This window comes from Musca vetustissima, unplaced genomic scaffold (assembly GCF_032173495.1).
Source record: "Musca vetustissima isolate MV318-11 ecotype Yass unplaced genomic scaffold, APGP_CSIRO_Mvet_v1 utg10190, whole genome shotgun sequence".
Lineage (NCBI taxonomy): Eukaryota > Metazoa > Arthropoda > Insecta > Diptera > Muscidae > Musca > Musca vetustissima.
Window position 1 is genome coordinate 120,976 of NW_026875858.1, and position 15,579 is coordinate 136,554.

The 15,579-nt window shown below is 33.8% G+C and overlaps 1 protein-coding gene across 1 annotated transcript; it reads left to right on the forward strand.

Moving 5' to 3' along the window:
• Window positions 1-1,368: 1,368 nt before the first annotated feature.
• LOC133338374 (zinc finger protein 850-like) lies at window positions 1,369-14,358 on the forward strand. Its single transcript, XM_061546548.1, has 12 exons — window positions 1,369-1,779; window positions 1,872-2,194; window positions 4,406-4,796; window positions 4,865-4,977; window positions 5,273-5,654; window positions 5,728-5,903; window positions 8,458-8,827; window positions 8,895-9,178; window positions 10,717-11,095; window positions 11,155-11,447; window positions 13,709-14,078; window positions 14,146-14,358. The coding sequence occupies exons 1-12, from the start codon at window positions 1,369-1,371 to the stop codon at window positions 14,356-14,358; spliced, it is 3,705 nt and encodes a 1,234-aa protein (XP_061402532.1).
• Window positions 14,359-15,579: the final 1,221 nt, after the last annotated feature.

The window sequence follows — 15,579 nt, forward strand, 5'->3', positions numbered from 1 at the left end:
TTCGGGAGGTACGCCTCAGAATTGAGATCGTAATAACATAGTTATTTTGAAAATTGAATTGAATTGAAATTATGGCTATTGAGCCAACAAACGGATAGTTGAACAAAATTGTGAATGATGACAGGATACATTAGTGAGCAGCTTAGATTATTTGTCTTATCTGTGAAGTGTGCTTTCTTTACATACCAATTTGTCTTTCAAAGTGGTCTATATACAAACCAATTGACCTTTCCAAAGACGAGTGGTCTCTATACAGACCAATTGGTCTTTACAAAGATGAGTGGTCTCCATACAAACCAATTGCTTTTTATAAAGACCAGTGGTCTCCATGCAGACCAATTGGTCTCCATAAGGACTTGTGGTCTCCATACGGACCAATTGGTCTTTATAAAGACCTGTTGTCTCCATACAGACCAATTGGTCTTCAAAAAGACCTGTGGTCTCCATACAGAACAATTGGTATTTGTAAAGACCTGTGGCCTCCATACAGACCAATTGGTCTTTATAAAGACCTGTGGACTCCATACAGACCAATTGGTTTTTATAAAAACCTGTGGACTCCATACAGACCAATTGGACTTTATAAAGACCTGTGATCTCTGTACAGACCAATGGTCCTTTCTAAAGACCTGCTGTTCCTATTCAGAGCAATTGTTCTTTCTGAAGACTTGTGGTTTCTGTACATACCAATTGGCCTTTCTAAAGACCTGTGGACAGACCGATTGACCTTTCTAAATACAATTGGTCCTTTTTTAAGGTCCTGCTGTACCTATACAGATCAATTGCCCTTTACTAAAGACCTGATGTATGTTCCCAATTGGTAAGACCAATTGTCTTTATATTGCTTCCTATATAGACAAATTGATCTTTACGAAAAAAAACCAGCGTTCTCTATAAAGACCTTTGTTGATGGTGAAACCCTCTACGTGGTCTTCTCAAAGAAATTATGGGGAGATGACAGCATCCCTCCGTCTGGTGTATATCTCTTTGGGCAACGACCTTCCTGACCAAATTCTCTGGTATTTTTGTGTTTGCATTCTATTTATTTTTCATTTTATGAATATTTTGATTTGTTTGTATATCCAAACGATGCAGTTTCGAACATTGAACAGATTTTGATTCCATCAACAGAATTGATTTGAAGACCAATTCTACCTAGTCTAATTTTTCGTGTAAATATTGTGCAATTTTTTTAAATTTAATCCTTAGTAAATATTCAGGCCATTCCCAATTTGAAGAAAAAAAAATGAAAATATATCAAATTCATTGTTTCTCCTCAAACCCTAAACTTCAACTTTCTTCCTATTTCCAAAAATCTAAAATTGTAAAAAAAAAACTTCAACACAAATCTTCAATATTTGTATATGTATGTATAAACGATTTTCTTTTAGATTTCCAACATCCGAACGTCTTAATCGACATTCAAAATTACACAATCCGGAGAAACTTTTCGTCTGTGATCAATGCGGTAAAACATTCCCCGATTTAAGCCGTTTAAAATTGCACAATCGACACGAACATTTCAATGAGCCGCGTCCCGAGAGAGTACCACAGCAGTGTGTCTACTGTGGCAAATGGTATTCGTCGGCCTCGTCGATATACAAACATTTGCGGAATATTCACAGCAACAATGATGTTGAACATCGCTGTCACATTTGTGGCTTTGTTTCGACCACTGCGACCGCGCTGAAGAAACACATACAGTTCAATCATGAAATGATACGTAAATACAAGTGCAGTGTTTGTGAGAAGGCCTTTAAAAGGCCGCAGGATTTAAAGGTATGGATAGTAAACTTAGAGGAGGTTTTGTTAGTTGCTCACTTTTCATCTTTTTTGTTTTTTCTCTCTCCATATGTTCCAATTTATCATAGGAACATATGGCCACTCATACAGGTGAAGCATTATATTCCTGTGCCACCTGCGGTACCACATTCAAATCCAAGGCAAATATGTTTCATCATCGTAAACGTTTTCATAAATCTGAATGGGCCTTGGATTGTACAAAAACAACCTCTACCGCTAAGATAATAAAAATAAAAATTCCTGATTTAGAGACAGCGTCATCAGAGCCGCCGCCGCCAGTGCCACCACAATCACAATTATCAACAACAACACCAATACAACAATTGTCAACGCCATCATCATCATCAGAGTTATCTACACCATTAACACAAACACAAACCATACAGCAACCGCAATTTTAAAAAGGGAGGAATTAATATTGAACAGGTCGAGGAAATTATTAAGAAACATACAAATAATAAAGAAATAAATAAATAAAATATAAATGATAATTGTTTAATTATTGGGGAAAACTTACCTATAGCCATGGTCAATAAAAAGTAAATGTTAAATAATTTACCGCATATATATCTAAATCTGAACCGATTCCAACAAAGCTTGACATACATCATTCAGGACCTAATTTAGTACTCTGTGCAAAATTTTGTCTCAATCAGATCAATATTGGAAGATGGTGCACTATATCTAAATCTATTTTTATTAATTTCAATAGGGCCAAATAAATGATCTGTGCCAACGTTCATACAATTCGGATCGTAAATGCGACCTGTAATTTGCTCACAAAAATACAAGGACGGACATGCATAAATCGACTCAGAAAGTGATTCTATGTATATTCTTAAGAGGAACCATCCCCAAAGTCATAATTCCCTGAAGGGTATACAAATGTCAGACGGAATTACTATTCGCTTTATAGAATGTCTATGTTTTTTTTTCAAAGAGTTGAATATCTTTGGAGAGATTGCCCTATAGACCCCCATCTTAGAATTTAAAATAGGCTTGGAAACATATTGCGATTTACAAAATTGGATCAAACAGGTTTCATATTCAAGCTTAATCTAAATAAAAATATATATATATTACAAGTTCGAATGAATTTGGATATTTCGTTCGCTTCATAGAGAGATTTACAAGTTTTGAAAATTTTGACCCTTTGTGGGGAAGGTATTAGAGTAAGTGTATCGATATTCCCCATTTTCGAACTTAAACTAAGTTTGGAAGAAATGAGGGTATGCAAAAATATAAAATGATTTTGAGACCATAATTCCTTCCATTCGAATACGAAGCGATTAAAATAATTTGGCCTGTATACTCAAATAGGTACTGTACACATTTTACAATCAAATATAAATCAGTCTTATTCTGGACATCAATTCACCGTGAATTTGTTCAATCTTCCCTTTAAAGTTTTTCTCAACCTGAACTCGTTGCGAATTTTTTGTTTTCGCATTTTCACTTTCCCCGGAATCAAGTTCGAAAGGGGAAAAATCCGCTTTGGGGAAAAATGTGTTATTCTAGATTACAGGGAGAAGTGGGAGAATGTGATGAAATTTTGTGCGAAATTTTTCGCTAATAAATTTAACGAGGAGCTGACTACAAAAATTTAAGTATTAAATAGTTTCATTGAAAAATATCTACACAATTCTTATTCTATGACGATTTTGAATATAATAAATGATTGTATGCATATTTTAAACTCAAAAACAAACAAAATTTCATTAGAAATCCTATTGATATTGTCACGGAATGTATAAAGGCAATAAGGAATATTTATGCCAAGTTTGGTGCAATTTGAAGAAAAAGAATAAGGCGAGAACGTGAAAGCGAAACATTTTTCACAAGCGAGATCTCTCCCTAGCGAATATCCAGAATAAGGCTGCATAAATAGAAAAGCCCATATTCTGAAAAAATAGATTTTTTTTCGATTTTCTTTATTATATACGCCATCAGGTATTAGCATATGTAATTCAAAAAATAAACTAACTGAGTATTAAATATAAGATCTATAACATTTTGTTGCCTGTGGCCAAGGGTTAAAAAATTTATAGCCCTATACATTTTATAGAATATCTATAGAAAATAGTAATAGGCACCTAAGGCATTTATATTTAAATCTGAGTTCTATAGAATTTGCAGTAATTTTCATTATTTTTTCTAATAGATTTTATAGACATTTTTATAGTCCTCTAAGGTATTGATATAGTATAGTTTTTCTTTTATAGGTCTATTAGAATTGTTTCGGTGATCCAAGTACATTTTCATAAAATTGTCGAGACCTCAGAGTAGTTTTATAGACAATTTCTTCACAATTCTATAGGCCTCCATACCGCGACTTTATTCTATAATCCACTACAATGCGCCCTGGGCCAAAAAAAGCATTTCGTTAAGAACATCTCCATACAAAAACTTTCAAAACTTATTCGCCACATTTCCTTCTTCTTTCTTCAGACAAAATTAAAGAAAAATTCTCTATTTTTTTATTTTGTTGTATTTTAATTTTTTTTTCAATCTCTCTCTCCCTCTGACTACCACAATGAAATTATGTCTGTTATATACTTTTACTTTGTGTATTATTTCCAAAAAAAACACCATTTTCTTATAGATATCCCACATCGAAACGTTTGAGTTCCCACATGCATATACACAATCCGGAAAATCACGCCATCTGTGAACAGTGCGGCAAATCGTTTCCAAGCAAAAATCGTTTAAAATATCACATGCGTTTCGAACATTTAAATGAAATGCGACCGAAAAAAATTCCCGAACAATGTGGCTATTGTGACAAATGGTATGCCAGTAAATGTTCGCTGTACGAACATATCAAAAATATGCACACCGATACGGGAGCGGAACATCGTTGTCAGGTGTGTGGTTTTGTTTCGACCACCTCTAAAGCCCTCAAGAAGCACATACTGTTCAATCATGATGCATCGGTACGCAAACACAAATGCAATTTATGTGACAAAGCCTTTAAACGGCCGCTAGATATAAAGGTATGAAAGAATTTTTGTGGTATTTTTTTATATAGATCAGACATAATTTTGATTCAAATGTTTTGCAGGAACACATGGCCACGCATACAGGTGAACCACTGTACACTTGTGTCAATTGTGGCACCACATTTAAGTCCAAGGCAAATATGTTTCATCATCGTAGACGTTTCCACAGGGCTGAGTGGGCAGCCGATCGCACAAAACCACCAAAAGAGAAATATTCACGAAATTAGAGAGCGCTTTTGTGTTTTATTTTATTAACAGAAGAAATTTGTTTTAAGTAAATGAGAATTATTTGTTTAGGTTCAAAATCACACTGAAATAAAGCTCATCGATCGTGGTGGCAAACAATTTCAACTTTGTTTCGTTTTCTTGTTGCTGTGCTCTGTTAGGTTTTCTTTTCATTTTTCGATTTCTTCCTATTACTGGGTTTTGAGAATTTTTGTTTGTTTTGTTTTCTTTTCATAAATTTTCAGATATCCCTCCGAAAAAAGTCTAAATATACATCGGGAATTGCACAATCCCACAGATACAGCCGTTTGTGAGCAATGCGGTAAACTTTTACTTACCCGAAATGCCCTGGCCATGCACATGAAGGCGGTGCATATGCCCAAGGCGCCAAGAACTAAACAACAGTGTAAATACTGCCAAGCTTGGTTAGCCTCCAAGTCGGGACTGCGTACACATATCTTGAATATGCATGTCCATGCCGATGTGGAGCATCGCTGTGATATTTGTGGTTTTGTTTCGTCTTCTCGTGAGGCGAAAAAACGGCACATCCAATTCAAACATAATCCCGAAAAAAGGCACAAGTGTTCGGTGTGTGATAAATCGTTTAAGGTGGCCATACTTTTGAGAGTAAGTCTCACAAAATAAAAGTTTATTTTTTAATTTTTCATTTCTGATTTTCTTTCTTCTTTTTTTCCATAAGGAACACATGGCCACCCATACCGGTGTTGATCTGTACAAATGTTTGTATTGTGATGCCACATTTAAATCGAAGTCGAATCGTTCGACCCATTCGAAACGTGTACATCCCATAGAATATGAAAATGCCATAATAAGGCGTCCCAAACCGTGTAGTATAACTAATTTTGAAACAACATCGTAAAGGGAGAGGTTTTATGGTGTTGTATTCAGTTTTTTTTTGTTTGTTTTAGGATAAATTATTTGTCAAAAGTGTTAGATTTGTATTAAATGAAGACAAATATATTTTAAGTAATATTAATAAATAGAACATTTTTAATTATTTTCTAAAAAAGTAATATCCGCCTACTCCGTATTAATGTTAAATGTATGCCAAATATATATAATAAATATATTCTATTTACACCTGTACTATAGCTATAAAAAATATTGGAAATTCTATAGAACTGAGATTTAAATATAAAAGCCTTAGATGTCTATTATTATTATTTTCTATAGATATTCTATAAAATTTAAAGGGCTATCATTTTTGTTTAACTCTTTGTGGTTCAATGTTGCGCACAGACAACAAAATATTATAGAGCTTATATTTAATACTCAGCTAGTAAATATATATTTTTTTGTATTACATATGTTAATACTTGATGACATATATAAAAAGGAAATAGAAAAAATTCTATTTTTTCAGAATATGGGCTTTTCTGTATATTCAGCCGCTTTATTCTAGATATTCGCTAGGGAGAGATCTCGCTTGTGAAAAATGTTTCGCTTTCACATTCTCGCCCTATTCTTCTTCAAATTGCATGAAACATGGTTTAAATGTTCCTTATTACCTTTATATATTCCGTGGCAATATTTGGTTGAGCATGCATCGATATAAATAGGATTTCTAATGAAATTTTATTTGTTTATTTAGTAAAAAATATGCATACAACCATTTATAATATTCAAAATCGCCATAGAATAAGTATTTTGTAGATATTTTTCAATGAAAATATTTAATACCTATATTTTTGTAGTCAGCTCCCTTTAAATTTATTAGCGAAAAATTTCGCACAAAATTTCATTACGTTCTCTTACTCCCTGTAATCCAAAGCGGATTTTTTCCCTTTCGAACTTGATTAAGGGGAAAGTGAGAATGCGAAGCGAGTTCTGGTTGAGAATAACTTTAAAGGGAAGAGCGAACAAATTTACGGTGAATTGATGTCCAGAACAAGGCTGATGTATATTTGATTGTAAAATGTGTACAGTACCTATTTGAGTATACAGTCCATATTATGTTAATGGCTTTGTATTCGAATGGAATGAATTGTGGTCTCAAAATCATTTAATATTTGTATACCCTCATTTCTTCCAAACAGTTTAGTTTCAATTCGAAGAAAGGGTCAAAATTTTCAAAACTTGAAAACCTCATATGAAGTGAACCAAATATCCAATTTCATCTAAACTTGTAATATATTTGTTTTTATTTAGTTCAAGCTTGAATATGGAACCTGTTTGATTCAACTTTGTAAATCGCAATATTTTCCCAAACCTATATTAAATTCTGAGATGGGCAACCTCATCTGCAACCTCTCCAAAGATAATCAACTCTTTGAAAAAAAAAATAGACATACAGAGTAAAACCAGTGTCTAGTAATTCCGTATACATCTGTCGGCAACACCGACTAACATTTGTATATCCTTCAGGATATTATGTCTTTCTTCATATGTTTGTGACAGACAAAAGGAATCGAGATAGACCCATGGTTCCTTTTAAGAATATACCGACCGTCCATATATTTTTGTGAGCAAAGTACAGGTCACATTTATGATCCGATTTGGATGAAATTTGGCATAGGTCACTTATTTGACCCAAGGACGAACCCTATTGAAATCGCAGAAAATCGGTTCAGATTTAGATATAGCTCCCATATATAATTTCGTCCGATTTAAGGTAAATGGTGCACCAAAGTCCATATATATTTTTCGGTTTGTACAAAATTTGGCATAGCGCACTAAGCTAAGTCTAGAATGATGTGTGTTAAGTTTCGTGGGTATCGGTTCAGATATAGATATAGCTCCCATATATATTTTCATCCGATTTAATGTACATAGTGCGCCAAAGTCCCTAAATATCTTTCGATTTGCACGAAATTTGGTATAGCGTACTGAATTGAGTCTATAATCATGTGTGTTAAGTTTCGTGAAAATTGGTTCATATTTAGATATATCTCTCATACATATTTTCGTCCGATTTAATGTAAATGGTGTACCAAACCCACTATATATCTTACGATTTGCACGAAATTTGGCATAGCGTACAGAATTAAGTCTGGAATGATGTGTGTTAAGTTTTGTGAAAATCGGTTCAGATTTAGATATAGCTCCCGTATATATATTGAAGGGTATCATATAGTCGGCCCAGTTCGAATTTACTACTTTCCTTACAGGTTTTCATTTAAAAAATCTATTGGTTTCAAATAGGCTCTTCTAATCAAGTTCAAATAAAATATAAATATGCAATGCTTTCAATATATTTCTGCTCCACTTCACGGAAGAGATTTTCTCTCAAAAAAGAAGTTATTGAATATCGTTTTCGTCAAACACTCCAAATCAATAAAAACAAAAAAATATATATCAATGTCTTTTTGATTTTTTCTTCATCAACTTTTTCCATCTACTACAATTGTATTCTTGATGAGTTTTCTGAAATTACCATTACACCATATACGTATATATATATATATTTCAGATTCTCATGTGAAAAATTATTAGCTAAACATCAAAAAGATCATCCGGCCAAAGAGTTCATTTGTGAAACATGTGGCAAAGTTACACCCACACTGGCCGTACTCAAACGGCATGTACGGAAGGTACATGATCCGAAAGTACCAGCCCAATGCACCTATTGCGGTAAATGGTATGTAACGCGTTCGCTAATGTTACGGCATGTCCTGAACATGCATACGACAGCCGATAGTGAACATCGCTGTGATATTTGTGGTTTTGTATCATCGACACGTTCGGCCACAAGACAGCACAAACGTTTCAAACACAATCCCGAAAAGAGACATAAATGTACGATGTGTGAGAAGGCATTTAAAACGCCGACGCTACTGAAAGTAAGTCCCTACTTTTTAGATTTTTTTTAAATTTCCTAATAATATTTGAAATTTTGCCTTCTTGCAGGAGCATTTGGCCACACACACCGGCATCGATTTATACAAGTGTGCCTATTGTGAGGCTACATTTAAATCCAAGTCAAATCGTTCAACACATTATAGACGCCACCATCCGGTTGAATATAATGCCAATATGATACGTAGACCAAAGCCAACAGCTATACCAAAACATGACCTGCAAGCTCCAGCAACAAATACGGCAGATATGATGACATCCAGCTCCAATTATGATACAACATCTATGCAACCTCCACCCACAAATATGACCGATCAAACATCGTCTGGACTGGTGTAAAAAAATTTTTGAGTTAGTTTTATTTTGTAAAATGAAAATAGGCTTTCTTGCAGGAAAATTGAGAAAATTGTAAGAAAACACAAATTTTTAAAATTATATGGAAAAAATGTATTTAATAAAATTATGGATTTCAAACAAATACATACGTAAAGAAGTATATATTTTTAAGACAATTTTTTTTAATGAAATCTTTGAAATTTTTATTGCATAAATATATGTAATACATATGTATATGTAAATAAAACTACTATTGAATAGACAAATATAAAAAAATTGAAAAATGTGAATGAAATTTTTCAGATATATTAACATTTTTATAAAAATATATAGATACCGTATATTTGTTAATGACATATTTTTTTAATTATATCCTTAACCACACTGTGGTACAGGGTATTATGTCTTTTTGCATATGTTTGTAACAGTCAAAACGAAACGAGATAGGCCCATGGTTCATTTTGACAGTATGCCTAAAATCGCTTTCTATGTAATAGAGGATAATTGATAGAACAACTGGGATTTTAGACAATTTTTTTTAATGAAATCTGAATCGATTTATGCATGTCCGTGCGTCCGTCTATTGATGTTAAATTGTAAACAAAGTAGAGGTCGATTCGATTTGGATGAAATTTGACACAGCTCATCTATTTGGCCAAAGGACGAACCCTATTGATATTGGGAAAAATCGGTTCAGATTTAGATATAGCTCCCATATATAATTTCGTCCAATTGAAGGGAAATGGTGCATCAAAATCTCTACATATCTTTCGATATGTACGAAATTTGGTATAGGATACTAAATTAAGTCTAGAATGATGTTTCTTGAAAATCGGTTCAGATTTAGATATAGATCCCATATATATTTTCGTCCGATTTAAGGTGAATGGTGCGCCAAAGTCCATAAATATCTTTCGATTTGCACGAAATTTGGCATTGGGTACTGAATTAGGCCTAGAATAACGTACGTAAAGTTTCGTGAAAATCGGTAAATGGTGCGCCAAAGTCCCTAAATATCTTTCGATTTGCACGAAATTTGGCACAGCATATTGAATTGAGTCTAGAATTATGTGTGCCAAGTTTCGTGAAAACCGGTTCATATTAAGATATAGCTCCCATATATATTTTCGCCAGATTTAATATATCTCTCGTTAAATTTCATGTTAATGTTCTTTCGAAAAGGCGACTTCTGTTAGGAGACTATGTAGAATATACCCAAAGTGGTGAAGGGTATCATATCCGGCCCAGTCCGACTTTACAACTTTCCTTACTGGTTCTATTTTGCAAATGGGAATATTGATGCTGATGTCTATCTAAATAAATCGTTTTCTTCAAACACTCCATACTTTCAAATATAGATCCGAACTTCTCGGTAGTGATATTTCCAAGTACAATTGGGAATGCTCACATCTCTTTTTACAACGAATTTTCTATATACGTTATAGAAGTGTTCGTTCAGCAGTTCGTTTCCGCTATCGGTTTATTTTTGCTTTCACCTGCCAGTCTAATTTGCGTTAATTCTCTACGAAAATTTCAGATTCTCATGTGAAAATGAATTCGCTGAACATCAAAAAGAACATTCTGACGTTGCGAAAAAAGAATTCATTTGTGAAATATGCGGTCGTATTTTGCCAAAACGTAAAGCCCTGTCGATGCACCTGTACAAAGTGCACCGTGAGAAAGTACCAGAACAATGCAAATATTGTGGCAAATGGTATGTGACACGTCAGAATTTGTCGACTCACATCTACAATATGCACACAGCGGCAGATGCTGAACATCGTTGTGATATTTGTGGCGCCAGTGCATCATCGCCATCGGCCCTCTATCAGCATAAACGTTTCAAACACGATCCACAAAGAAAACACAAATGTGCTGCATGTGGCAGGGCATATAAAACCAGAAATCAATTGGAAGTAAGTTGTCGATTTGAGTTTGACAGAGAGAGAGATAATAATTATCGTCTTGCTTGCAGGAACATTTATCAACACATACCGGCATCGATTTATACAAGTGTGCATATTGTGAATCGACATTTAAATTTCAAGCGAATCGTAGTATGCATTATAGGCGTATGCATCCCGAAGAATATGCCAAAATGAAACAAAGATCAAAGCCCACACCGATAACAGACTATGAGCGAATTGCAGATATTACCGAAATGCTCGATGAGTCTGCTAATGATTTAGATGGCTCTGCTAGTGATTTGAACAATTTAGAAGTAATAATACTATCCCCGGAAGATTTTCAACAAACAATAGATCTGACGTAGGGGGGATATATTTAACAAAAAAGGAATATTTTAAATCCTGCTTTAAATATACTTAACTGTTTTGAAAAATGTTAAAGAGGATTTGTTTTTTTTTTTCAAAGAATTATAAGGGTTAGGATATTTTTTTCATACGAAATACCATTTTCGCATATTTTAAAGCTTCTAAGGCATTGATGCTTCTAAGGTAGCAGCTATTGCTCGCAATGTTTCAATGTCATTAGCCTGTACTGTTACTTGCCTAGCCATTATCTTTGCATCCCGTATAATGTTAAGCCTCCCTGATAGATTGCCACCTTGTCTGAATCCTTGTTTGATATTGAAGAACCTTTACGACTTAAACTTCCTTATCAATTATTGTCGATGTGCTTTTCGGGTATCTTTTCCAGAACTCGGCGTATTTGGGATATTTGGTCTATGGTGGATTTGCCAATCGGATTTCGCATCTGTATGGTTCAATGATATCATTGGCCATTGGCTTCAGTCATTGGCCCATAATAATTGCGAAATGTCAGCAGGTTACCATATGCCAAATTTCGTGTAAATAGTTAGAAATATAGGCGCTTTAGTGCGCCATTTACATAAAATCGGACGAAAAAATTAATATAAGAGCTATATTCAAATCTGAACCGATTTTCACGAAACATAGCACACATCATTCTAAACTCAATTCAGTATGCAGTGCCAAATTTAGTGCAAGTCGAATGGTATGTAGGGACTTTGGTGCACCATTTACATCAAATAGGACGAAAATACAAATGGGGACTATATCTAAATCTGAACCGATTTTCACGATACTTAACACATAATTCTAGACTTAATTCAGATGCTATGCCAAATTTCGTCTAAATCAAAAGATATATAGGGGCTTTAGTGCACCATTTACATTAAATAGATCTAATTTAATACGATATATCAAATTCAATTCAAATCGAAACATATATGGTGACTTTGGTGCACCATTTACATAAAATCGAACGAAAATATATATGGGAGCTATATCTGAATCTAAGCCGATTTTCACCAATTTCAATAGGGTTCGTCCTTGGGCCAAATAAATGAGCTGTACCAAATTTCTTCCAAATCGGATGATAAATGCGACCTGTACTTTGTTCACAATTTAACATCAACAGACGGACGAGCATGCATAAATCGACTCAGAAAGTGATTCTATGTGGACGGACATGCATAAATCGACTCAGCAAGTGATTCTATGCATATTCTCAAAAGGAACCATGTTTCTATCTCGTTCCCTTTTGCCTCTTACAAACATATGCACAAAGTCATAATACCCTGTACCACAGTGTGGTGAAAGTAATAACAAATGTATCACATTCGTAAATTGTATATCAAAAAGGGCCCACAAGGTGCTAGAAGGCTCATTGGTGATTCCATATTTACATATGAATATATTTTTAATTTTATCATGATCTGAGTATTCATTCCGCGAGAAAATTATTTTTTCCCTGAGTATCCAATTCCTTTCGGATATTCATGATTGGGCTGTGAATATAATTGGTATTATTATCTATTCTTGACAGACTGTAGAAATTGGTGTTCAATGTAAGAACGCGGCTCACTTCGCCGGTAGTAAGACACTTCGGAATCAGTGGCCAATGTGAAATCAATAAAAATATGGACTTATACTTACCGGGCTTTTCAAATGTTCGCAGCTGTTCAACTAATCAGCTGTTCAACTAATCAGCTGTTCAACTAATCAGCTGTTCAACCAATCAGCTGTTCAACTAATCAGCTGTTCAACCAATCAGCTTTCCTTACACGAGAGAGCAAACTAAAAAAATTACTGAGTATTTCATTTGAAACATCTTATAAAATATCAGCTGATATTATTGGATAGTCTTTATTGGATAAAATTTCCAAATAAGAATTTGAAAATACTCAGTAATACAACTGTCAAATTTTCTCTCTCAAATCGCTCTCTTTTGCTAAACTTTTGCAAACAAAAAAATAATATTCCAAATTTTCAAATGTTCGCAGCTTTTAAACTAATCAGCTGTTTACTTGATAATTAAGCATGGATTTTTAGAATTTGCAAATATGTTAGGGATTTTCTTGGGATGCATTATAGAGTCTTTGAATTTTAGAATGGCATGTACCTGTGAAGATATTTAATACTTTTTTCATTGTCAAAAAAACACTCCAAACTTCTATTTCTAATATCACACTGTCATCATTATCGTTCTTCACAAAATTGATTTCCCCCTCTCTTCTCCACATTGTCCTAATTAACACATTTCAGATTCACAAATGAAGAACTACTAATAAAACATCAAAGATCACTACATACCAAGGAGTACATTTGTGAAACATGTGGCAAAGTATTTTCGGCCCAGGCCATACTTCGACGGCATGTACGTAAGGTACATGAACCGAAAATACCGGCCCAGTGTATGTATTGCCAGAAATGGTATGTTTCACGGCCGCACATGCTAATGCATGTCATAAATATGCATACAACAGCGGGTGCTGAACATCGTTGTGATATTTGTGGCCATAAATCCTCAACACGTTCCGCCCTAGATCAGCATAAACGTTTCAAACACGACCCTGAAAAGCGACATGTATGTGCGATGTGTGATAAGGCATTTAAAACACCGACTCAATTGAAAGTAAGTGAGACAAAAAAGTAGTAGCTTCAAATTTCCGCAATAAAAATTAATAATTTCAATATTACAGCAACACACTGCAACCCATACCGGTATTGATTTGTATCAGTGTGCCTTTTGTCCGACTACTTTTAAATACAATTCAAATCGTTTTACACACTATAAGCGAATGCATCCTTTGGAATATTCTAAAATGGAAAAGCGGCCAAAACCTACTGCTATTGAAGAATATCATATAGAAGTGCTTGAAGATTTTGATGAAGATGACATTTCTCAGCTGTGATTTTATGATATTAACTATTCCTAATATACTTATTCTAAAAAAAAGAAAAAAAATTAGGTATGTTCGTTTACATTTTCCGTTTAATCAGTAAGAATTTTTTGAGATTAAAACAAGGGAAAGAGAGAAAGAAAAGAGAAAATGGCAAAAAGTAAACGAACAACATCAGCTGTTCACGTGATCAGCTGTTTACCTGATCAGCTGTTAAACTTATCAGCTTTTTAACATAAGAGAGGAAACTAAAAAAATTACTGATTATTTCATTTGATACAACTTATAAAAATTCAGCTGATGTTATTGGAAAAATGTCCCAGAAAGATTTTGCAAATACTCACTAATACAACTGTCAAATTTTCTCTCTCAATTCGCTTTTTTTACTAAACTTTTGCAAAAAAAGTTTATTCAGAGTTTTAAACTTTTCGCATCTGTTCAAATAATCAGCTGGTCACCTAATCAGCTGTTAAACATATCAGCTGTTCACCTGATAATTAAGCATCTATTTTTTAGAATTTGCAATTTTTCTCTCTCAATTCGCTCTTTTTTACTGGGATTTTGCCAACGAACGAACGAAAAATATTAAGTAATAATATTGTGTAAACGAACATACCTATTGTTAAAGTGATGTGAAATTATAAAATAGAAGATAACTTTTTGAAATATGTACATTCTTGGAGTAATATTAAATTAAAATTAAAGTTGTAAGCTGTTTTGTTTTGTGTTTTAGTAGAAAGTGGAAATTTGCCTTGATTTAAATTACACATTTTTTTTGATTGTGTGTGAGAGAGTTGACGGGCTGTCTCAGCTCTCTCAAAACATTTTTTTTAATATACTCTCTTTTTTCGGGAGTTTTAGGGAAATTAAAAAAAATTGAAACTAATATACCTATTAATAATCCATTTTTATTAAGAATTCGTGAACTCTACGTAACACAACTCTAAAGAAAAAATTTACCTCTTAACACGTTCTTCTCCAATGGACTTTTGTAAATTTAAATTTAGCTAATCAACTGTTCACTTGATCAGCTGTTTACCTGATCGGCTGTTAACCAGATCAGCTGTTCACCTGATCAGCTATTTACCTGATCAGCTGTTCACCTGATAATCGTACATGACAGAGCAAAGTATTTTGGGTTCCAAGGCGAAGCAATTATTTAATTTGTACTCATTCGTAATCGGAACATTTCCAATTTTCGTCTCTAAATATATTTTAAGTTGCACACACTCT